The sequence below is a fragment of the Neopsephotus bourkii genome, unplaced genomic scaffold (assembly GCF_033783945.1).
Source record: "Neopsephotus bourkii isolate Nb327-2 ecotype Australia unplaced genomic scaffold, CSIRO-AGI_Nbou_v1 NB_234, whole genome shotgun sequence".
Classification (NCBI taxonomy): Eukaryota; Metazoa; Chordata; class Aves; order Psittaciformes; family Psittacidae; genus Neopsephotus; species Neopsephotus bourkii.
Genome location: NW_026900744.1, coordinates 7,093,786 through 7,118,062, shown reverse-complemented (window position 1 = coordinate 7,118,062; position 24,277 = coordinate 7,093,786). Strand labels below are relative to the sequence as shown.

At 54.7% G+C, this 24,277-nt stretch overlaps 2 protein-coding genes across 18 annotated transcripts in view; one reads left to right on the top strand and one right to left on the bottom strand.

The window, feature by feature from the left end:
• Positions 1–14,762, top strand: part of SZT2 (SZT2 subunit of KICSTOR complex) — a 58,749-nt gene extending 43,987 nt beyond the window's left edge. For 8 of the 17 annotated variants that reach the window (XM_061345076.1, XM_061345071.1, XM_061345068.1 and 5 more), the window contains 17 exons: positions 32–162; positions 642–824; positions 1,277–1,547; positions 1,756–1,835; positions 2,074–2,199; positions 3,879–4,084; positions 4,207–4,300; positions 5,618–5,698; positions 6,100–6,174; positions 7,188–7,253; positions 8,491–8,704; positions 8,969–9,152; positions 9,459–9,581; positions 9,811–10,312; positions 10,604–10,720; positions 11,127–11,195; positions 14,049–14,762. In XM_061345076.1, coding sequence (XP_061201060.1) covers positions 32–162; positions 642–824; positions 1,277–1,547; positions 1,756–1,835; positions 2,074–2,199; positions 3,879–4,084; positions 4,207–4,300; positions 5,618–5,698; positions 6,100–6,174; positions 7,188–7,253; positions 8,491–8,704; positions 8,969–9,152; positions 9,459–9,581; positions 9,811–10,312; positions 10,604–10,720; positions 11,127–11,195; positions 14,049–14,195 — 2,669 coding nt within the window. In that variant the 3' untranslated portion in view covers positions 14,196–14,762. Of the gene's footprint in view, positions 1–31; positions 163–641; positions 825–1,276; positions 1,548–1,755; positions 1,836–2,073; positions 2,200–3,878; positions 4,085–4,159; positions 4,301–5,617; positions 5,700–6,099; positions 6,175–7,187; positions 7,254–8,490; positions 8,705–8,968; positions 9,153–9,458; positions 9,582–9,810; positions 10,313–10,603; positions 10,721–11,126; positions 11,196–14,048 lie in introns of those variants that run through there. The other 9 variants (XM_061345083.1, XM_061345082.1, XM_061345074.1 and 6 more) reach the window with 7 other exon arrangements.
• Positions 14,763–15,294: 532 nt separating this feature from the next.
• On the bottom strand, positions 15,295–18,204 carry HYI (hydroxypyruvate isomerase (putative)). The gene is made up of 8 exons (XM_061345066.1): positions 18,009–18,204; positions 17,805–17,916; positions 16,654–16,768; positions 16,432–16,510; positions 16,197–16,246; positions 15,933–16,002; positions 15,620–15,754; positions 15,295–15,427 (listed from the first exon to the last, which is right to left on the bottom strand). Exons 1-8 carry the CDS (start codon positions 18,202–18,204, stop codon positions 15,339–15,341), a joined length of 846 nt encoding a protein of 281 aa, XP_061201050.1. The 3' UTR covers positions 15,295–15,338.
• Between the last annotated feature and the right edge of the window lie 6,073 nt (positions 18,205–24,277).

Genomic DNA, 24,277 nt, shown 5'->3' with positions numbered 1-24,277 from the left:
TACTGAGGGTCTTAACTCTGGCTTCCTACAGCTCACAAAGGGCTCCAGCGCTTTGAGGCCATGGAATTCAGTTCGGCAGAGAGAGGCTCTGATCCCAGCGTTGTTGGAAGAGATCTGGTGCCGCGGCAAAGATTCCTTTTTATGGAGATCATTGACAAAAAGGTAGCAATGGTGCCTGTGTGGTGTCTCCTAAAAGGCAGGCTGTTCCAAACCGGCCCAGGGATAGAAAGCAGAGAGAAAGAATGCCTTTATAGGCACTCCGAAGAAGCTGGGCAGGATTTTTCTCTGTGCCACATGCAGAGCTGGGGGTTCCCTGCAGCACTCAGGAGTGCCAGGGAGCAGCAACCTTTGCTGTTTCTGACTTCAGCTGCCCTACTGTTGGACTGTAATTGCTCTGTCCCTACCCTCAGCAAGGCCCACATCAGGCTGGGGGCTTTCACTGAGAGCACAAGTATCACCACACTGCTGTGGCTGTTAACAGTGGGACTCTGAATGAGCTCTTGCCAGTCTCCCTGTCCCAGCCTTGTTGCCTGAAAGTGGCTACAACAATTACCATGCAGATCACCTGAGATAGCCTGTGTCACTATGCAGGCCCTCTCAGAGTGGTTTCTTCAGCCTTCCTCCTCCTCTTCTCTCTCCAGCTGACACTCTACACCTACAACTGGTCCCCAGACCTGGGGGCCAACCTGAACTGCTCCCTTACTCGCCTGCTGCAGTGGCAGAATGCCCGGTCCCACATTGTGCATTGCCTGATCAGTCAGAAACTGGGACTTTTCCACCACCACTGCTTCATGGACACGCCATGGCATGAGGACAGCAAGCAGGTAGGGCACCCTGCTGGGCAGAGCAGTTCTTTCCTCTTCAGGTGGGGCCTTGTCAGTGCAGGGTCTGAGGGAGGTTGTAGGCACATGTGTGCTTTTGTGTGCTGGTTGGCAAGTCATTCCCAGGTGCTCACATGTCCTAACTGTGGTTGTGTCCAGTCAAGCTGTTGCTGTCTGCTCTTGGAGACAGACAGAGGTGGAAAGGGAAGCCAGGTCTTGTGGCTGGCAGCACTTGGTTGAGAGTGAATTGTTTAGGGTGGAGGAGTTTGGGGAATGGGCTTCTCACTGCACAGTGGGGCCATGTTGGGCCCAGACCTGCTCTCCTTGGGACTGGTAATGGAGAAGATTAACAGAGATGTCTGCAGATCGACAGAATTGTGTTTACTCTGTTCTTATGGGTCCTTGGTCCAAAGCTGGCAGTAAGGAGGTTTTCATGGCTGTGTTTGCTTGCTTAGGAGCCAAATCCTTTCCTGAACTCCACTTTGGAGGTGGATGCACTGATCCGGAGCTCCAGTCCCCCCCCTAGCAAGGAGCAAGGCCGGCTGAGCAGCTCTGCCCGCAGCCTGCCATCTCTGCACTTCCATCCTGATGTGGTACCCTTTGATGAAGCTCTGCGGGATGTAACCACTATCAAGAGAATACCCCATGGGCCTGAGTCAGGACCTTTTGACCCTGTGTCTTGGCATGGGGCCCAGTTCCTGGAAATCAAGAGCATGGAGAGGAAAGGTACAACAAGGGGGGTGTCACAGGATTATGCCTAATCATCTTGATCCTGGAAAAGTTGCTCAGAAAGAGCAGAGCAAGAGTTCTCAGCTCCTCCTGTCAGGATGCTGTGAGAGAATGGTTTATGGCCTATGTAGGGTGGGATTGAAGGGGGGGTGGCAATACTTAGGGCTGTGGCTTGATACTCTTGTGGTTGCTCTCTTTCCTTTAGAACTGGAGAAGCAGATGAAGATTGAAAATCTCTTTGTTACCTGGCAGCAGAGATCAGCACAGTCGAACATGCCTATCAGTGTGAGTGCAGCCCTGGTGGGCAGCAGGCTGGGCTTTCTTACTGTGCACTGAGAGCACCAGTTTCCCCATAGCAAAGGGGGGCACTGGGACTCAAGAGCAGGCTTGTATGCTGGGGATGGCATTTAACATCAAGCTGTCTGCTTGAACTTCTGGAGTTGCTGGTCTCTAAGCACCACAGCTTGTTCCCAGGCTTGGTGAGGGATGTGTTCTGTAACTGTGTTCCTCTTGTGCTGTGCAGCTGGCAGACCTGGAGACCCTAAAGCAGTCCTCACGCCTCGTTCACTACTGTGCTACCCCCTTACTCTTTGACCCAGCCTTTCGGCAGCAAATCCAAACTGACCAGCAGGGCAAGGTCGAGGGGAAGGTGAGTGTCAGCAAGTGCCAGTGGGGTTGGGCTTTGTTTGCTGGAGCAAAGGACGGCTTTGCAGTCTTTTTCCCAAGATAGGGCTCCTCTGAACTCACCTGTGTATTACAGGATGAATTTGCACCCTCTAAGATGGAAACTGAGATCCTTAGGTCCTCAAAGCCTTTCCTCAGCAGCCACGCCATCCCTGGGGAAGACTGACTTGCTTTTTCTACCCAGAGAATTCAGGGCTGAGCTTAGCAGAGACATCAGGGAATACAGTCTAGTACTGATTCATTGGGGAAGCAAAACTTCCCCTTATGCATTCAGCAGCCAGACATGGTAAACCTTTCCTGGACCCAGCAAATAGCTGGAACAATTGAAAGCAAACCAGCTGAATCCTGAGCAGGTTGCAACCTGACAGACTCTAACCGGTGCAGATCCTGTACTGGCTGTTCACAGTCTCTGTGTGTGTCAGAAGGGAAGAACAGGCTGTTGTAATTTATCAAAATGTCAAAAGGATTCTGACAGGGTCTTTAAGCAGAGGTTGCTACAGAAATTGAGTACTCGCAGGCAAAAGGAAAAGTATCATCACAGGATGAAAACTTCACTTTGTTTTTGCAACAGGGCAAAATGAAAATTGGTTATTCAATTTGAAGAGTCTGGCAGCAGGGGTTTCAAGGTTGTGTAGTGGGTTCTGTATCTCCAGATCATTTATCGCAGTATATATAAGAAGCCAGGCTTTGCAATGCTGTATGGCTGTTCAGATAGGTCAGAACAGAAAAAGACTGCAAGAAACTCAAGAGGGACTTGAGCAGCCTGTGAAATGAGAGCAATTGTGGGAGCTGGGACCTGGTTCCCAGTAAAACAGAGCACAATGGGGAGAGAAATTTGAGCTCCTCCTGTATTGTACTCTAACTGTGCAGCCTGTACAGAGCAGAGAGCTCAGTGGGTTTCTTCAGTTCATGAACAGTTGGATACAAAAAGCAAGCCATTTAGAATACAGCAGCAAGGGTGTTAGTATTGTGGGTGATATTGCAATACATTCCTAAAATACTAGTGTTTTAACATCTTCATCTGAACACTAAGTGTGAGACTAGAGAGACTTGGAGAAGGTCAGACAGTAGCTGCAAGTAAAGAGACTGCTCCTGGAGTAGGTGAATGAAAGGCCAGATAGGAATATGTAAAAGAGCCACAGATTTGAAGTAGATCAAGAAAAGAAACCTCAGAGATGGCACAAAGACAAGGATTATTCAGCACATCAAGAGGAGAACTGGAAATGGTTAAAAGAAAGCACTGTTCCTTTTCAGTGCTACTGAACTACTAGTAAATCCTGAGAAGTCAGCAGAATTCATAAGGGGATTGGAGTCTTACCATGACAGTAGGAGCTGAGGCTCTGTTGAACCTTGTGTGAACCAGCTGTGAGCTGTTAACACTTTGTGGAAGCCATTCTGTGGGGAAAGATGGGAATTTTCCCCTTCTGCCAGGGCACCTTTCCCTGCAGTCTGTTGCAGTACTGTTTCGTCAGTCCATGGCTGGGTAAATCTTGGACCTTGTGTCTCATCATGTGCACTAGGGCAGTGTTTGGGGCACCAGCTGTTAGTGCTCTCTGCTCAACCAGGACGCGTGGTGGTGTCCCAGCAAGTGCCACCTCGGGGCCAATCACCGCAGGTTTCCTTAGAAACTCTTTTCTCTTCCAGAAGCGCCACCGCTCCAACGACTCCACAGCTTCAGGGAGAGACCGCAGCCACAGCTGTGACTCTGCAGAGGCGCTGCCTTGCAAGGTGAAGGAGGAGCCCTGGCTGCAGGAGATGTGCAATGCCTTCCTGCAGCAATACATCCAATACCTGCAGAGCATGGGCTTCATCTTGGTCCAGGTGCGGCCACCCTCGCCCACCACTCGCAGGTCAGTGATGTTCTGGGAACCCTGTTGTTGGAGAAGGGCCCACACACTGAGCTGTGCCCTGGTTTGACACAACAGGAGATGTTGGCTCCCCTGCTTAAGGCTGGTTTTGCTATCATTTCCAGTAGCACAAGCCGGATCCGAGCTCTGGCAGCAATGGGTGTAGAGGGAAGAGGGTCCTTTTCCTACACGAAGCCAAAAACAGAAGGGAGTCCAAAGGTATGTGTCTGTTAGAGGGGTGGAGCTGTGGTTCTGGTTGGCTTTTGAATCAGTTTCAGGCAGAAGGATGTGAAAGAACAGAGAAGATGCCAAATTCAAAAGAAGTCTGTCTAGACCAGCACTGTCTTTGGGATGCTGGGTCAAATGAGACCTCCTTGCCCTTCTGTGTGTCTTCCTGCAGCCCTCAGAGCCCTCACCTGGAACTGGGTAGAACCAGGAGAGCAACAACCTGGAGGGGGCTCAGAAGCACAACAGGGTGACCTGAGACCAGGACAACTGCCTTTGAGTGTGATTCTAGAGGTTTGCCTATCAGAGAAGCCTCAGCATCTATGGTTAAGGGCAACTCTGAGGCAAAAGGATCTTTAGTTAGAGTGAGATAAATGCTGCAGTTAAAGAGGTCAGAGAAGATAATGCTGGAATGGCTCTAATGTGAGAGCAGGCTGAGGGTCCTGATGTCTAAAGAAGTAGCAACTAGAGAGGAAAAGGACAACTCTACCAAATTGCAGCTAATCTGGAAAGGGATTGACTCCTTGCTGTCTTACTTGATGCAGCACTTAGACACCATCAATTGAAAGTATTGGGAGCCAGTTTCAAAGCTGAAGGGAGTGTTTTCTTTATGCAGCAGGTAACAGTGGTCATTATCAAAAGGTTTTGTGAGTACTCGGAGCTTACTGAGTTTTGTGAATGTGAGCTTACAAGAAAGAATAGGCAAATACCTGGAAAAGGAATCAATCTGAGTCACTAGATAGGCAGAAACCACCTGTGGCTCATGAAATCACCCAGGGACGATAGAGTAAATAGCATTTGCTCACCCTTTTCTAATACTTTCCTGGACTGTGGGCAAGACAACACCTTCCAGTTAAAACAAGAGAGCAATCCACTGGGATTACTGAACAGGGGACAAATGAATTTGCTGGCAGCTAAGCCTTGAGTCCAGACTGGATGCCTCTGTTTCCTGCTGTGTCAGGCAGATGTGATGGTGTGGGGAGAGCTCAGCAGGGAGAGGTTTTATGGGCAGCATCACCCCTCCGCTCACAATATCCTCAAACTCTAAAGATACCCCGTTGTGAGCAAGCAGGAGGTGAAGGGAACAGTGTGCCTGGTGTGCTCTCTCAAAGGCTGTTTATTAGGTTAGTTAGAATTCTTCTCACAGTCAGCTCTGGCGTGTCTGCCTTCCTCTCTCCAGTGAGGGTGCTCATCTGGAAGGCTCCACTATTTCTACCTGTGCCACAGAGCCTCATGGCAGCCTCACACCCTGGTATGTGGGCTGCTCTCCTGTGTCAGATAGCTTCTTCAGGTTTGTCCTTCTCTTCCCAGAGCACAAGCCCTGCTATTGCCACCTATCATCTACAGAGAGCCCTTCCGGGTGGGATTGTGCTGATGGAGTTGGCCTTTCAGGTAAGAAAGAACAAGAAACAAAGTATGATCTCTGTGGGTTCAGGGACAGTCTCCAGAGGTGACAAAGTGAGTGATAAGGAGTGCACCAGGCACATGTGATTGTTTCTTGTCCTGCCTCTTCCATGGTCCTGCAGGACTCTGGATCAGCTAGAGATGGTTCTGCAGGGACCAGAGCAGTTGCCTGGAGGGGGTGCTAATAAAAGATGCAAGGACTTACCACTGGGTAGGATGCTCTGTGCTCAGCCATGTATTGGTTGGGCTGGCTTAGTTTAGACAAGAGGGGAAGCAGAACATGGAGCAAGAGCTTGTGGGATCTAGCCCAGAGGGTGAAGCATGGGGGCTGTTTTCCTTTCCTGGAGGGGCCCAAAGCCTGTGCTGTGCTCATGTGCTCTCTCCTGCAGGGTTATTACTTCTGTGTGAAGCAGTATGCACTGGAGTGCTCACGGATCCCCATGGGCCAGTCTGTAAACTCTCAGGTAATGGCTTTGCAGGCGCAGCTAAGGGACAGGGGCTGCTTTGGGGGAGCAGTGATCTCTGGGACAGAATGGGCATTTCAGGTGTAGCAAGTTCTGGAGAGCTGTGCTTCCTCATGGAAAAGCAGAACTGCATAGAGCCTTCTGCAGCCACATGTGCAGGAGTGCAGTGAAAGGGATGGGAGGTTTGGCAAGAGGATGACTCTTGTCCTGGCTTGGGGAGCGAGATGGAGCAGAATGGGGAGGAAGAGGAGCAATTCTGGCAAAGATGACTGCTCCAGGGAAAGTTCATGCATGGAAAGCCAGAAGTTCTCTGCTTTTCTTGGAATGGTAACAGGAATGTGTGAACATGCATGGCTACCATTTGCCAGAGATCACTTTCTGCACTATGAGCCCTTGTTCTTGATACCTCTGTGCCTTACTTGCAACACCATGGGGTTGCCTGCTCCCTTCTCTTTTGGTGTGTCAGGGTGCCTCATGCCTGTCCCCAGGGCACTGGGTGGCTGCCTTAAGGTTGGTCAGCCCAGCCTGTCTGAGGCAGGAAGCACGCATGACCATACTGTCCTTTCCAAGGTGGCTCCATAGCAAGACTGCATCTTATATATGCTAAGAGTGGCTCTCCTAAGTTTAGAACCTGCCTCGCCTGAAGGTTTTCTGAGCCTTTCCTGGGGAGCCTGCACATGCAGAGGGCAGGGTTACCAAGCTGCCGCTGCCATTGCAGGGCACGTCCAGGCTCTCTCTGGCCGACTTGGGAAAAGACTTTGCCTGGTTTTGCAGTGGGAGGGGATGGTCCTGGGAGGAGCGGGCAAGAGGCGTGGGACTCGCTGCAGAGGCCTGGCCAGCCTTCCCACACGCTGGGACTAGCCCAGAGTGCCCCCAGGTGGAGCAGTTGAGCTTTTCCACCCCTTCTCTCCTCTTGTCTTACCCTGAGCCTGTGCAGGACAGGCTGGATGCAGGAACAGGGCTGGGCAGTGCCTTGTCTCTCTTCCCACTGGCTGTGCATCTCTCTCCATCAGGGCACTCTTACAGCCAGAGCTCGCAGCAAGAGCTGCATGGGACCCAGCTCCGTCTCTGAGTCTGCGGTACGTCCTCTCCTCCCACTGCCATGCTGAGCACAGCAGGCCCTGCCAGTGCAAGGCTGAACCTCCCACTGGCTGTGCTTTTGCCCTTCCTGCCCAGTGCCTGGCTGCAGGAGCTGACTCTTGCCTCCTGTGCCAGTGCCTTCCATAACAATACTTACCACAGCAGACAGCACAGCTTGGGAAGAGGATGGGGTGGGCCCCAGGTGCTGGCATGGGGGCAGCACCTTGTGTTTCTTGCTTTTTGTCCTGCTTTTCCTGGGGCAGAGGGATAGGCTCCTCTCAGGGCTAATCCTGGCTGTCCGGGATGTCCTCCGGCTCATGGCAGCAGCAATGCAGGTGGTGCAGAGAGCGAGGACAGCGTATTCTCCTGCCAATGCCTCCTGCTTGCCCCCTTCTTAAACTAAGGGATTATGATGGGGGTCAACTGCCCAAAGGTGTCAGAGAGCCAAAAGATATAAACGTGTGCCCCCGGCATGTGGGCAAGGTTGAGGCCTTCACCAGTGCTGTTCCCTGGCAGAGTAGCTGCATTTGTGCTGGGGTTGTGGCCAGGAGTGAACGTGTGAAGGCTGGTACTGCATTGGTGAAGAACCAGTACGCTGTGCAGAGGTAATGGCCATGTGCTGGAGGGAACCTCTCACAGCTGTGACACACCAGCCACCACTGGATCTGGCTGCCCAGCAGCCAGCCTGGGCCCATGTTAGATACTGAGCACACGGCATTAGCAACATTGCTGCAGCCCATCTCTAGGTCCAGCTACTCCCCACAGGCTGCCTTCTGCTCTTAAGGGACATTCAGAGAGTCAGTCTTTGTGTGTAGATCCAGAGCATGCTGGGGCTCCAGTCCCAGTGTGTACTGTACATAATCAGGGACTAGGCAGTTCAGAGCAGCACTCAGCTGAAAGGAGGCCATGTCTTCCTTCACAGCCTTGTGGCTTTCAGCTCAGGATGGTGGGTGAACCTCATGCCAAAAGGGGAGGCAGTGCCGATCAGTCTGTGCTGCCACTGGAGACCAGGAGTGGGGTCAAGTATGGAAGGAGCCACCAAGCTGGATCTCTTGGGGCCAGGCCTGCAGGTCTGCTATTTGCACTGTGCGCACAGCTTCTCGGCTGCATCCTGCTCTGGTGTTGGGACAGGGGTGGCTGCAGCTGGCTCTGCTCTGCCTTGCTGTCATCAGGGCTTTGCAGACGGGTGTGAGGTGCCTGGTAACATTCCTGCCTTGACTCCCTGTCCCTCCGCAGCTCTCTATGCTCTTCACAGAGGAGTGTGACAAGGTGCGGGACCTCATGCACGTGCATTCGTTCAGCTACGACTTCCACTTGCGTATAGTCCACCAGTACCTGCTGGGTTCCCACATGACTCTCCGCCAGGGCTACCACCTCACCAGCTTCCTGGAGGATTTCATTGCCCACCACACCGACATCCCCAAATTTGGCCGCAACCATGTTTTCCAAGGTGTGTAGCTCAACACGTGGTCAGTCTGGGGCTGACTGCCAGCAAAGCCTGGCAAAAGGTTTCCAAATGCTTTACAAATAAACCTGACCTTTGACGTATCCAGGGAGGTGGGAGGGAGAGGGTGACATGAGGGGCCCAGCTCTAGGGCCTGTTGTGGAAGCGAGGTGGATTGCTCTGTCCCCCAGAGTACTTTGTAGGACACTGTTCTGCCCAGGTAAGAGACACTGCTGTCTCCTGTGATAGCAATGTGTCCTCTTCCACCAGGCACACTGGCCCTGCCCACCAACATGATCACTGCACACCAACTGTACAACTACATCGCTGACCACGCCAACACCTACCACATGAAACCCTTGCGCATGACCCGGCCAGCCGCAGGCAGTGACAACAAGAAGGGGACACCAGGCACAGAGCAGAATGAATATGCCCTGGTCTCCATTTGGAACAGGTGAGTGCACCTGCTGGAGCTGCCCAGGATGAGTGGGCACCCCCCACTCCTGGGAACGCTGCCCCAAGGCACCAGCAAAGCTGACTTGCTCATAGTGCCAGGCAGCAGTTTTGCCCAGCTTTTCTGAGATGGACAACAGGGGTGGTGAGCATGTGTGTGTGTGTACGCAGGCGTTTGACATCTCCCATAGCACTTCTGAGGAGTCCTGCTGTGCTGAATTCCCCATGCCCAATAGTTTTGTTGTGACCAGGTGCTCTTGAGGAACCAAGTGAGGTCCCCTTCATACTGATGTGCTTTTGCTCCCAGCTCTGGCTCCTACAAGGACTCTGAAGGTCTGCGTCATCATGATGACTTTGATGTGTCCCTCCTGGTGTGTCACAGTGCAGCACCGTTTGAGGAGCAGAGTGAGGCAGAGAGACGCATGCTCCGGTGAGTGCTCGGTGTCCAGAGACATGATGCCAAAGCTTCCTGGTTGGGGAAGAGGGCCTTGGGAAGGAGTGGTTCTGTCTGGGACATCCCAGGCAGGTTGGGTGGTTCACAGTGAACTGGGCAGAGAAGGACCCTTATTGGCGGGGACAGAGAGGCCCACGGTCCACTTGCAGCCCAGCTGGGAAGGGAGCAGCCCTTCCCCGGCTCACGAGTGTCTCCTTGCTCTCAGCTTGCGTTTCTACGTCATCATGACGAGCCAGCGGGAGCTCTTTCCCCGGCTCACGGCTGACATGCGGCGCTTCAAGAAGCTGCCGCGCCTGCAGCGGGAGGTGCTGGAACCTGTGGTGGGCCGGGCAGCCTGGGAGGCAGCAGAGCCGGAGATCAGCCTGGGGCGGCAGCAGCCAGCGGAACGAGAGCTGTGGCAGGACGTGGAGGACAGCAGCGAGTTCTACGCAGGGGGCACGCAAGTCAAACTGGGCCCAGGACTCTTCTACACCTCGCCACTCTTCCCCTTGTTGGCCTCTGAGGTGGCCTCAGCCCAGAAGCAGCTCAGCAGCATGGTGCAGCTGGCCAAATGCCACTGCCGCAGGGACAACCTCTGGAAGCGCCTCTTCCTTCTGGAGCCCCTGGCTTCTGACAAGCTGAAGCTGGGCAAGCTCTCACTGGTGGAGCTGGAGGAGCTGCTTGAAGCCGTGCATGGGAAATCCATTGCTGATGTCGACCCCCAGCTGGTGAGCAGCGGGGATGGAGTCGGGATGAACAGCAGCCGCTGTTCTGCTCTGGGGATGGAGTGGGGCACCAGGTGAACAGGGCACATCTATTTCTCTTTGGTGGGAAGACAGAGGTAGAACCATAGCTCCTAGCTGGCAGGGAAAGGGGGAGGTTGGATGGACCTGTCTGTGGAGAGTCAGCATGCCTCAGTGGAATGCATCCGATTTGAGGGATGAAGGCTGCTGTAGTATTATGGCTGTTGGTGCCATGGCTAGAGGGAGGCTGAAATCAGCCCTTTTCCATGCCTGCAGGAATGCTTCCTCACCATGACAGTCTCCTGGTACCAGAGCCTCATCAAAGTGCTGCTGAGCCGCTTTCCCCAGAGCTGCCGGCACTTCCACAACGCTGAGACTGGCACCCAGTATCTGGTAAGACATAGTCCATGACCTACCTGTAGCCTCTCTCCCCTGTCCAGAGCCCCTGCCTCCTGTGTGAGCCTGGCATGTGCTGTTAAGGTGACATGGGCACCATCATCATGTTGCTCTCTGCTACTGATGCAGCGTGAAATGTGTGCTCCTGTGATACAGCAGTGTTTGTCTGCCTGCCTCCTGGCAGATGGGACACTGCACCCGCAGAGCCTCATGCCATGTGTATCCCCATGATTGGGCAGTGTCACCTGTGAGCCAGGCAGACTTGCATCTTCAAGGCTCTATCATGCCACTCATCCTGCATGTTAGCATGTCCCTGGGTGGGTGCTTGTATCCCTGTCCTGGAGATACAGGACGGTTTGTAGTACTGTCTTCTTTCCAACCTGTGCTGTGGCCCTCCTGACAGGTCGTGCTCAACCAGAAGTTCACGGATTGCTTCGTTCTTGTGTTTCTTGATTCCCATTCAGGAAAGACGGTAAGAAGTTTGGAATATAAAAGCAGCTATATTGGCTCAGGACAGAGATCTGTTTAGATTCATCCAGCAGTAACCAACAGCAGGTGCACATGAGGAAAATAAGAGCAGGTCAGGAAGTCTGGATATACTGTCCCAACATCTGACAATCTGTGGCTCAGGCCCATCCTGAGCTAGAAATGGTATTTCCATTTATTTAATAGTCCTCCATGGATTTGTTTCCTTTGGTTAATTTCTGACATCCATGATTTCCCCTGACCTGCAGCTCCCAGACCAATTACAGTCTAGGTGAAGTCCTCGGATTGTTTTTGAAGCTCCTTCTGCTCTTTTCACGTGATGCCCCTTTGTTCTTATATTGGAAAACAGGAAGCAGTTGATCCTCTTTTTTATTTCACAAGGTTGCTTTTGGATCATGCTCTCAGCTCTCTCTCTGTCCAGACTAGAGTCCTCTGTATTCAGTACAAAGCCGGATCACACTGGGTCTGCCTGGGAGGGGTTGCCAGAGCTGTGGGCTGCACCTACCTGGGCAGAAGGGAAGAACCCTGCACTGTAAGGGTTCCAGCAAATCTGCATGGGCCTTGGTCTTCACTGGAGTTGAGGGAAAAAATACTCTACTTTCAGCTACAGAGCCAGGCAGGGTGCAGGATGGGTGCCAGGGTGAGCATCTTTTGCTGCAGCTTTTTATCTTGGCCAGTTCTATCCTCTTCATGCTAGTGGTAGCTCAGAGCTGAAACTACTCTTCACTGTGCAGGTACCAGCTTCTTCCCTGGTCCCTGAGGTTCACCTCCACATCTAAGGGTGGGATTTTTGCTAACTCCATGTTGCTGTGTTAAGCAAGATGAGCTCTTAAGCCTCCCTTCCCCAGTGGCATTATTGTCATTCAGAGCCTGTCAGGGCTCAGGACAGCCTTCATAAATATAGGTATCTGGGACTGCACCCAGTATTCCTGAGGAATCTCAGCAGAGCCCTCAGCGATTGCACTGAGGCTTTCCTGTCCCTGCTCAGTGTTTCTGGTAAATCCTGGAGTGGTATTTGCCTTTTCATGGTCATGTCTCACAGGTCATAGTGTCATTTTGTGCTCACTGATGTGATGCACCACACCCTCCATCACCTCTCCCAGTGACTCCCATCTTACAGCAGAAATCCTTTTGTGTTCCTTACCTTGCATTTAATATTCATCCCATTCCTGTTGCCTCTAGGGCTTTTCTTGCATCATCCCTATCCTCTTTTGTATTAGTGCCTCAAACTTTATCAGCACACTCCTCATCTTGGTGCCAAACTCATTAAAGAACTAGGCAGCATGAGTCCCAAGACATGTTCTGGAAGAACTCCCATTTGTAACCTCTCTCCAACCTCCTTCCTCCCCTTTCAATGCTACCATCTCCACCTTATAATTTTTGTGTTAATTCCTATCTTTACAGCTTACCTAAATTTCCCATGTGGCACCACATCAAATTCTTTCTGAAGTTCAGATAAGATACACCATGATTCCTTTGTCCAGAAATACTACCTTATCAAAGAGAACTCTAATGTTAGCACATCACTTTGGTACAACAGAGCTGCATTTTCATCGTGGTTCTTCCTCTCTGAGCCTGCTCTAAAGCCTTGCACAGTGCTGGAGTTAGGCTCACAAATCACCTTCTCTTCCCTCTTAAATGATGGTTGTGTGTTTGCTGTTCTGCAGTTACACAGCTGCTGTCATGGCTTTATCAGTTTGTCAGGGGATCCTGGCTACTTGGGAAGAGCAGGGGCGCCCATGAGGGGACAGGAGGGGTGGTCACGAGGAGAGATCCTAAGAAAATACGAGGGGCAGACATGAGGGGTGTTTGTGAGAGAGAGCAGGGTCAGTCTTGAGGGGAGCTCATGAGGGGAGATGGGGGTGGCCATGAGGGGTGTGGGAAGATCATGAGGGGAGAGGTGGGATGGTTGTGAGCGGAGATCCTGAGAGGACAGGAGGGACAGCCATGAGGGGTGAGGGGAGAGGAGAGCTGGCCATGAGGGGAACAGAGGAGCATCTGTGAGGGGAGAGCAGGGGCAGCCATGAGGGGAGATCATGAGGGGAAAGGTTGGGTGGTTGTGAGGTGAGAGCAGGGCAGATGAGGGGTGGCTGTGAGTGGAGATCACGAGGGGGAGATGTTGAGGGGAGATCAGTTTAGTGACATGGTTTAGTGGTGGACTTGGCAGTCCTGGACTGACAGCTGGGCTCAATGATCTTAAAGGTCTTTTCCAAGCTAGTTGATTCTGTGTGCTGTGTTTCAGCTCTGGAGAGCATCCAGTCTCTGTGTCTTCCCTCCATGCTGCTGATCTGAGCACACCACATCACTCATGTTCTTCTGCTTCAGCTCCTGCGCCTTCTCTTCTGAACCCTGTTTTCTGCTCCCCTCTGCCCTTGCCCTGCCTTGTCAGTACAGTCACTGATCAGAATGGAGCAGCCAGCATTTATTTTTAGGATTGCAGTTATTACGTTTAATCTCCTCCCCTTCCCCATTTGTTGCACTCCTACTCTTTGCCTTAGGAGAAGAAATTTCCCTCTGATTTCCCTGGAAGCCCCTATTATTGTGGAGGCAGTAGGATCCCCTCTTCTCCCGAGGCTGCTGCTGGGGGTGGAATAACTGTAGATGCATGGGGGCTGGGAGAGAGTGAGTGGGCAAGTCCTTGCATCTTATTTCTCCAGAAAACTTGGGAAGAGGCTCAAGCATGCTCTGTCACAGGAGGAGGCGCTAGCTCAGTGCCACCGGCATTTTGGGATTTATCCTAGTCCCTGCCTGGCACTGCCTAAAGAGTGCCCATGCACCTGGGGTAGGGACTGCACAGTGCTTGTCTGAATCCTTCCCCTGACCTGTTCCTCCCTCTCAGCAGAGCCTCACCGTGGTTTTCCGGGAGCCGTTCCCAGTGCAGCCCCAGAACAGCGAGAGCCCCCTGCCACAGCTTGTGTCCACGTACCATCACCTGGAGTCAGTTATCAACACCGCCTGCTTCAACCTCTGGACAGGCCTGCTCTAGCACTGGCACCCACAGCCTTGAGCAACACGTGTACCACACCTCCTGGTGTGGCTGTGCCATGGATCACCATGGGGAAGAACAGGCTCCGGCACCGCAGGCAGCGCTGCTGGTGGCATGCGAGGGTGCTGAGCTGAGGAGCCTGGGGATAGGCACCTCCATGCATCGCTGGCTGGTGTGGCCCTCGGTGCGCTGTTGTCAGTGGACTTGCTACTGAATGACCTTGAACTGAACTGCAAGGACAGGAGCTTGGCTGCTGTGGCTTGGTTGAAGCAGAGTGATTCTCAGGGACACAGCTTTGGCATCTGCAGGTGAGTTCTGCCTGCCGGGAAGGCATGGAGGAGAACATAGAGCACCAGTTCTGCACAGGGCAGCACTGCACACTGCTCTGGCTTGAGGTGGAAAGACTTCAGAGCTCTGAGCAGTGAGGCTGCCCACTTCTGTCCCTTTGCTTTCATCAGGAGAGCACTAAAGGGGATAGGAAGGGTGAACTGGACCAGGGGAAGGTTTGATGGAGATGTACATTAAAGACATTGATGTCTCTGTGAAATAAACTGAACCAGATTCCCACCTGTGTGCTGTAGGCTAGGATATGGAAAGCATATATATAGATATATATATATATATAAAGGCAGCCCCCATCCTGTTACCTTGGCTCAGGCAGCCTGCAAGGAGCCTACTTCTCTTTCCCCATCTACTGCAGGGTCAGTGCTGGGCACTAGCAACAGCCCTGAGATCTGCAGGACTTGGAAGCCCAGAGCCCTCTTCCCACAGCTCCAGGCACCAGCTGGAGCTGGACTGGGAAAACTTGCCTGTTTCCCTAGGAGCAAATGCTCCCCTCAGCAGGGGAGACTGAAAACCTCTCCCTGGATACCCCTGCAGACTGGAAGTGAAAGTTCTGCTGTGCACCTGAAGTCACCTGCAGGGGTGCCCAAGCCATCCCCAGCTATGACATGATGCAGATGGTACTTGTGTAGATGAAGGTCCAGCTGCTTGGGCTGGCCTAGTAGGGCCTGGGGAAGGGAAACAGGATGCTCCTAACATTGCCCTAGGAATCATTCTACCTACCACCACCCCCAATCATAAGAGAAGACACATGCTCTTCTGCCAAGCCATTGCTTTGACTTTTATTCCAGCAGTTTCCTTCTACTCTGTTGCCTTGCTGGTCCCACCACGCTGCAGCCCTCGACTCTCCCAGTATGACCGCAGCCAGCCCAGACCTTCTACGGTGTCTCCTGCAGTGACAGACAAAGTCTCCTGCTGGCACCCCCAGGCAAGCTGGAGCAGCTTACACTCCGGGCAGGGCTGTTGCCCCCAGGCAGGGACTCTGATGCCCACAGTCTGCCTGTATTTGCACACTGTACAAAGCCAGCTGGTCCGTACTGGGACCTGCCCATGGGGCTCAGATCACCTGCAGGTCCACTCACCTTTCGGAGCATACTCGCACCCCACGTAGCCAGTGTAGCCAAGGGACTCCAGGAGCTGGAAGATGTAGGGGAAGTTCAGCTCCCCAGGGCTGTCGGGCTCATGCCGCCCTGGCACCTGCGCAATCTGGATATGACCTAGGGAGGGAATGGGAGATACTCTGTCCGAGGCAGCCCTGCCTCCTGCCTTCCCTTAGGCACGTGATGAGGTGATCCAAAAGCAGTCTGGTGCCTTCAGCCAGCTGTAGTAGAGTGTGGGGCAGGAGGACCCCATCTCCAAGCCACTCCTGCCCTATGGAGCTGGTTTGGGCATTACCAATGAGTGGGAAGAATGTCTCCAGGTTGCGTGACAAATTCCCATCCATGATCTGGCAGTGAAAGAGATCCTGTGGAGAAGAGAGAAGACAGATGGTGCAGCTGTTCAGCAGTTAGCAGTCAAGGATGGCTGTCTTACGGTCCTTGTCACTCCCCATATCCCTGGGAGGAGATAACAAGCCCATATCCCCTATGACTCCCCAGTGTGTTAATGTAAGGTTTTGTGGTGGAGGATGGACCCCAGAGATCTTCAGTGCTCACTCACCAGCTGCAGCTTCAGGTTGGGCCGTCCCACCTTCTCCAGGATGGCAGCAGCTAAGGGTGCAAGAAATGAGAGATCATCATCCCCAGGCTGGAAACTTCATGGTGAAGCCCTGAGACCTTCCCCTCCTTCATTAACTGTGCTCCCCAGCATCCCCCTGCAGGTGAGGCAACTGCCTGCCTTTCGGAGTTGGGGGATCCTTCTCTTCCCTTGAAAGAGACTTTGGGGAGAGATGTACCTTGGTGCGGGGTGTTCAGATAGTAACGAGGGTCAGTGATGCGGTTGTTAATAGGCTCCACCAGTCCAATCATGTCTTCCTGTAACACGGCAATGTCACACTACAGAACACCTGCCACCTCGGCAGCAGCCAGAGCTCCTTCCCAGGACCAGGCAGGTGGGGGATTCTCCATCCTGGTGCCCTAAGACCTGCACGCATGGAGCAGGACCTGTTCCCACTCACCTGGGCCAGGAGGTCAGCAGCATATCTGAGGTTCTCAACAAAGGTGGTTTCCATCTCCGCTGCCACTGCTGCCCGGTCTGCACCCTGGGGAACCCGCCCAGCCATCAGGTGGATCCTGCAGACACAGAGATCAGCTCCAGTATCCAGGCAGCTGGTTGGGACTAATACACCTTCCTCTGCCAATGGAAAACGGGGCCAGGCTGAGAGGGCAGACACAGAAGGGGGTAAGAGGAGCCATGTCCTATGCAAGGGGCACAACAGGCAGCCAGCAAACTGCAGGGACACAAACACAAACCATCCCACCTCAGAATGCAGAGGGACCTCTGAACCTTTCGCCTGACACATTGTAGACCTTCCCTCTTTTACCAGCTATCTCCAACTCTTCCAGCCTGAGACTGGAGCTTACTTCGGGTCTTGCTCCTGGGGCTGCCCTGAAGCCACAGTGATGGGCAGCAAGCATACATCAGGGATGGGATAGGGGCCAGTGCTGGACTATGCCAGGCTGTGTGCAGGATCATGCCTGGGGGGAGCAAGGCTCTTCAGCACCATTTGGGTGAGGCATACACTGCAAGCAAAAGCCTTTTCAAACTGCCTGTTACCAGAGAACATAAATGGGTCTGGGCAACCCCTTGCCTGCTGGCCCATGCCAGCTTTGGACTGTGTTTCTAAGAGGAAGAATGAAGGAAAGTAAATGGAATCAAAGGGCCACGTTGGTTCTCTGGAGGGGGCTGTGCCAGGCTAATTGCATCTCTTACAGTGTCTCTGCTGTGCTGTAATCCATAAAACAACTGTTGTGTCTTGGAGGAAAGGACTGGTATGGCTGGGGAGAAAAAAGGGAGGATTATCACGGGGACTGGCACAGGGCAGGGTCAGCCAAGCGTGCTTGGCAGCTTTGGGTCAGCTCCCAAAGAGCACATTTAAGACTGTGGCACTGCAACCAGGGGTCTGCAATGAAACGGCCCCAGCCCGACGCGGCCCTGCAGAGGCTCGGTGACCCGGCGGGCTGTTGGCACAGCAGTGCAAAGGGCGAGCTCCGCTCGCAAGAAAAGCTGGAGCAGGAAGGCTGCAGAGCAGGGCTGTAGGGGAGGGCTCCGGTGCCGCGGGTCGGAGCAGCCGAGTCGCAGCAGCAGCGGGGTCCCGCTGGCACCTACCTGGGGCAGCCAACCGCCTTGGCATACTGCACGGCCGCGGCCAGCCCCTGCCGGAAGGCAGCCTGCCGCCCGGGCACGGCCGCCAGCCCCATCTCGCCCGCCTCCTGGTCCCCTAGGAGAGAGCGGGGAAGGGATCAGCGGCACCGGGGCACCCCCGCGACCCCCGTGCCCCCACCTCCCGCAGCCCGGGGGACGCGGCGGTACCCGGCGGGGTGTTGAGGAGGACGATCCGCACCCCCGCCCGCTCCGCCGCGGCCCGCAGAGCCTGGGCCGGGCAGTCCGAGGGCCAGGCTGCCTCCGCCGCCCCGAACCCCGCGGCCGCCGCCGCCTCCAGCCGCGCCGGGAGCGCCGGGAGCTGCGGGAACAACCACGAGAGGTTGGCGGAGAAGCGCAGCGCCATGGCGGAGCTCCGCTGGAAGGGGCGTGGCCATGCTGCGATGGGCGGGGCTAAGCTGCGTATGGGCGGTGCCGGCTGGGTGTGGGCGGGGTTAGGCAGGGTAGGAGCGGGGCCGAGTCGGCGTCCTCCCGCGCCGTCGTGGGGAGGGTGTCACCGGCGCAGCCCCTTCTCAGAGCCCATCACCCGTGGCGTCGGAGTAGGGCTTGAGGTGAGCACCTCACGGCTCCCACACACTGCCCTGCGAGCGTGCAGCGCGGTGATGGCTCCGGTGTGCCGCGGGGTTGGCGGCCCCACGCCGCACCGCAGCAGGCAGAGCCGGGCCCGCTCTGCCTGTGACACCGGTGGGGTTGCTGTCTTCGTCGGGGGGGGTGTGTGGCTGTCGCACGGCGCTGCTGGCGTCCTCCCTGGGAAAGGTGGTTTTGCCAGGTGTTGGCCTGACATTCACAAAGCACCGTATTAATTGGTTTCCCGGGGAGCCTGTGTCTAACAGTGTCTCATTATGCAGGAAACGCTTTCTCTTTCGTCCCATGCTCTGCATATTTTACCATAAAACATTCATCTCTGCTTCTGCAGAGCCGTGGCTCCAGTGTACGGGAGTCCGGCCCCTGCAGTGCCTGTCCCCAGCCCCTGTCCCATGTGCTCTGTGCACCTCCAGCCACAGCTCACAGCCTGCAGGGCCGGTGTGCGTGTTCTGTCCAGCCCATGGGTGCAGAGGGGCTGAGCTGCTGCTGACAGAGGTAACACCGTCAGCTGTGGATGTTTTGCAGCCCCTTGTGCTGAGCCTGTCCTGGGGGCTCTCATGGGAGTCTTGCATGGTGCAGCTCCACTGTAACTGTAGCAGAACAGCTCCCTGCCCCTCTGCACGCCCCAGGAACTGGCTTTGGGAGAGCCTGACAGCAGCACGACCTTGGCAGAAGTCAGCCAAAACACCGGGGTTTTGGTGGGAGGTCAGGGCAGTGCCAGTGAGAGGGAGAGCAGTGCTGAAGCTATCTGTTAGAGACTCTCAACTCAATTAAAGCTATTGATTAATCAATTAAGAGAAGCTTGACTCAACTTCTTCAGAATTATCCAAGCTGTCCCCAGTGATGGGCAGTTGTGCAGGGAGTTGTGTTCGTGCCCCCAGCACACCTATCCCCCCAGTGCACATGTCCCCACCCCGCATTCCAGGGCATGTCCCCAGCACTCATGTCCCCAGCATGTGCCCCGAGGACACTGAAAGAAGGGAAGTTTAGCTTAGATATAAGGAAGAAGTTCTTTACTGTGAGGGTGGTGAGGCACTGAGCAGGCTGCCCAAGGAAGCTTTGAATGCTCCATCCCTGGCAGTGTTAAAGGCTGGGTTGGACAGGGCTTTGAGCAACCTGGCCTAATGTGAGGTGTCCCTGCTCATGGCAGGGGATTGGAACTGGTCGATCTTTAAGGTCCCTTCCAACCCAAACCACGCTATGATTCTATGACACATACTGCTTCCTACCCACAGCTGCCATGCCAGGGGAGCACTGCACCTTCTGCAGCCTTGCTCCCTGGTACCTGAGGGTTGTCATCCTCTTCAGCCACACCCAGGAGGTGCCGGTGTGCTCTGGACTCAGCACTGGCAGTGCGGTGGGTGGATGAAGGAGCCCCAGAAGGAGGGGTGGCACCTGCCTGTCCTGGGGCTGCAGCGTGGCTGGATCCTTGCACCTTGGACTGGCCATGAACAGCTCCCACCCTGGCAGCCCTGGCCACATCCCCAGCTGCAGGCCAGGCACTGCACAAAAGCCCAGGGGGCAGCCGGTGGGAGCAGGAGATCTTTGCCTGGGGGGCAGTGAGTAAACACAGAGCTGAGCCCCATGTGGGTGACCCAGGCAGACGGGAGCACGGGGAGCCCTCGCAGCACTGATGGCAGGTGAATCTGCTGGACTCCACACTGAAGCGTTAATGGCGTCTTTATATACCTGGTAATGTACCGCATTGATTTTCTCTTGTTATAACTGTGGTTCCCGCATTGCAGGCCGGTGTTTTGTCACTTTACCTTGACACAGCGCAGGGGATTTACTCCCCGCTCTGGAGCCGTGTGCCACACTGGTGCTGGGGCTCGCTCCCAACATCCTTCGTCTGGGGGAGCCGGCAGGAGTGTGGGGTCAGACGGGCCCCTGTGTCCCCCCAGGGAGGTGGGGAGGGTGCTGAGCAGGAGGGAGCTCGCTGCATCCCTGCTGCCACCAGGGAGCTTTATTGGCCCAAAGAAAACGTAGCCCCTGCATGTTTTATTAGCGAGCTGACATTTGAGTGCAGACACAGCCCTGGCCTCTATGGCAGTGGGTGGGGATGGGGTGGGCAAGTGCCTGGGGTGCCCTGTGGCACCAGCAGCATCACCCTGAGCCCACTGCAGTGGGGGCACCGGTCCTCCCAGTACCCCATAAATCCCCCAGCTCCTTGCGCTGCGGGGAAGGTTTTATCTCTCTCCTTTCTGAAACACGTTTTAATTTAAATTGACATTTCTGAATTTTAACTACCTGTCCCCGGGCTCCCAGGTGGCCCAGCTGGCACCCAGCCGAGCTGCTGCGGCTGGCGTGGAGGGGTGGCACTGTCCCACTGGGGTTTGTCACTTTCTGTCCATCCTGGGCACCCCCAGATCTGTCCCACCCCCCCTGTGCCTTGCAGCTACACAAGGTGTTACAGGACTGGGGCTGGGAGGGAGCACCCTGAGCCTCCCTTCTCCCCTGGGTGTTATTCTCTGTGCTGAAGCACACTAATACTTTGCAACTGTGTTTGGGTTTTGGCTTTTATAGGGAAGAAAATCCTAGCATTTTTATGTGTGGAAAAAGGGTGGGGAAAATGACCCACATGTGTCCTGGCACCTTGCAGGAGGAGCTGCAGGAGCTTTGCTTGTGATAAATCTCATGATTTTTCACCAAAGACAATCTTCCCAAGCCCATCCCCTCTGGGTGCAAAGGGACCAAGGGATAATAAGCCAAAAGCCCCTCCAGTAGGACCCAGAACCAACCCAGCACCTACCCCTGCCTGTGTCCCCGAGGCCAGCGTCACCCAGCCCCAGCCTGGGCATCCCTCCCAGCTCCTGCATACTGGGAGAGGCTTTGCAGAGTGGTGCAACCTGGCTGGCTGCATGTGTACCCCCAGCTCTCCTTCTTGCCCAGAATCCCACCAATTGGTCCAGTTTCTTGGACCTCACAATTTTCATGGCCCTGGGATCTTGCACTAAAGGGATGCGCCAGCCCCAGTGCTTACTGTGCACTCTTTGGTGGGATGCATCACTCCACCAGGTCCCTCTCTGCTTGCCACAGCCTTGTGCATACTGTGCAGAGCTAGCTTGTTAACTAGCATCTTCCTGCCATGGAGCCACCTGCTTTAAAGATGCTGGCTCCTCCCAAAGCTGTGACAAAGATTTCCGTGGGATCCCTTAATGAGCACTCGCTTTCTTACAGCCTCCAAAAACACTTGGGTAAAAGAAAATCTATAAATCACATTACAGGAAACAAATGCTCAACCTTTGCCAGTTTACGGCTATTCTTCATCAGGGAGAATCACAGAATCAACTAGATTGAACCAGGTGGGAATGTGACATAAATCCCAGCGTGGCCAAACATGGCAGTGAGGAGGGAGCACCCCGGTGTCCCTGCGGCTCCCGGCGGGGATGGGCGCTCCATCACCCAGCTGGGATCTTCTTGCTATTCCAAGATTTCATGGGAAATTAATGAGGAGGCCAAATTCTCCTCCAGCTCCTGGAGGAGGCCGGGGCAGGCAGTGCCTGGGCCTGCTGAGCTGGCAGATGTTGTTTAACATTCCCGGCAGTAATTAATAGATGGCTTCATCACTCTTGTATGATTCAAGCGTGTCGTCCCGCGTCTCTCCAAATACAGAGCAGAAATGTTTGTTAAACCTGGCTGGCGTTTGTGCCTCATCATTAGCGCTCGGGCAGCTCCAGCGGCTGCAGGATTTATCGCCTTGCCAAGATTTCTTTTGGCCTCACGATGCCACTGCCATCCCTCCCCCTGCTGCCAGCCCCTCCTGGCAAGAGGCTCCCTTTATCACTTTCCCTCTGATTTATGTCCTGCCAGTTGCTACCTCTCCTTTACACCCTTTTCCATTCATTGTGCTGCAGCAGGGTGGGCTTTGGCTGAAGCACCTCCCTGAGCAGGGGCACCCAGTGAAATTCAACCCAGCAAGGCTCTGCAGTGGGATGCAGGGGAAGGATCCCTCTGGGGATGCTTCACCCCACAGTGCTCGCTGCACAGTGAGGCTGCACTGAGCAGCGAGTGACCTGTGCGGGGACACAGCCTGGTGACAGAAAGTGATGGTTCAGGGAGCAGGGGTGGATCTGGCTTGAGGGAGGTGGGAGCTCATTACCCAGCACTGGTGGCACCCCGAGGAATCACTGCAGAAAGAAATTAATATGAGCCTCCCAGCTCATCCTCACTTGCAAACAAAAGCAAGCAGGGACTCCCTGGAGGGCCCCACTCATGGTGGTGGCACAGCACAGTGTCAGTCCCTGTGCCCACAGCGGGGACATGGTGGTGACACAGGGAACAGGCACTCAGCAGTGCCCCATGGCCACCCTGATGGGGGACAGCAGGGCCTGCGGAGGGAAGGGGATGCTCCCACTGCTGCCTGCCCAGCTGAGCCATGGCTACTGAGCTGCCTTGGGTCTGGGCTCATGGGAGCAGCATCTCCAGGACACAGCCCGGCCCTGGCTCCCATCCACAGCCCCATGGGGCTCAGGGACCAGCCCTGTCTCTGCCATTCCCGTGGCACTCCAACCTCGTGCACTGTGCCATGGGGTGCAGGAGCCCAGCAAGCACTGCACCCCTCCCCAGCATGGCCCTGTGCAGCCCGGTCACCATGTTAAGCCATCTCTTAATTAATCAGGCTGATTGTAATGTGTTTTTAGGGCATTAAAATTCAATTGTGGAATTCTCTGCTGGCTGGGCTTGCAATGAATACAGAAGTTTGCCTAATTAGAGCTGACACGCAGCCGGCGGGAGAACCAGACAAACGGTCCCACCAGGGCTGCCGGCCTCACGCCCCTTGCCTGGCCCCAGCATCCCCATCCCTGCTGCTGTGGGGACCAGCACCCACACCCCTGCCGTGGGCACCCCGGTCCTGCCGTGGGCATAGAGAGGGCAGCAGTGCCCAGCTATGGTGGCCCTGGGGACATCCCCAGCCATGCACTGTGCCAACCCTCTGGCCAGGCACCAGCCAAGAGCAGCTGAGATGCTTCCTTATCGGCAGCATCAGGTCTTCGCTGTCATTACCACAGCAATTATCATCTCATTTGGAGTCTTTAGCTGCCATAATCTGTCTCTTGCACTGATTTATTCCACAGGCCTCTTCCCCAGCAGTGCAGAAGGGAAGGAGCCATCAATAAGGAGGCAACAAGCTCCATCTCAATGGGGAAGCCTCTCCCAGGTTGGAGCAGAGCACAGGTGCCCTGTGACTGGAGCATCCTCCCATCCGGAGCAGGACCATACCTATGGCCAAACTGAAACCTGCCACCTCCCAGCACCGGTTTGGAGCCCGTTCCCCCAAATCTGGTGTGTGTTTATTATTTCAGCTGCTGTTGGCACCAGCACACACAGAGCTGAACCAACCATGCACATAGGCAGGAAGCAGAGCAAGGTGTTCACTCTCCAGGGACAGACAGAGGGATGCCAAAGTCGTAGCTTCCTTGTCTTAATCCTGTCTCCAGATGGGGCTGATACTTGGAGGTGGTTTTCTCCCTGTCTGTGTCAGTCAGTACCTCCTGTCACTGCCACCAAGAACTTTGCAGAGACTTTTCTCCCCTGCATTTCCTGAGTGCCAACTCACACTCACTGCTCTCGCTTTCCCATTTCCCTGGGCTCTGTACAGCTCTCGCCTTCCCTTTCACCTCCCCTCGCAACCAGGATGTCTGGGGCTTTGCCAGGGAGCAGTTTGGTGGCAGCCCTGGGGACAGTGACAGCCGCTGGGCAGAGCTCCCCAGGCACCACAGTCTGCCCCACGGGAGAGGCAGTGATGGCACGGGGGCAATAGGAGAGTGCCAGGTGACTGAGAGCCCCAAGTGGGCTTATGCCATGGCCAGAGTCCCCTGGGGGCTGCTGCATGT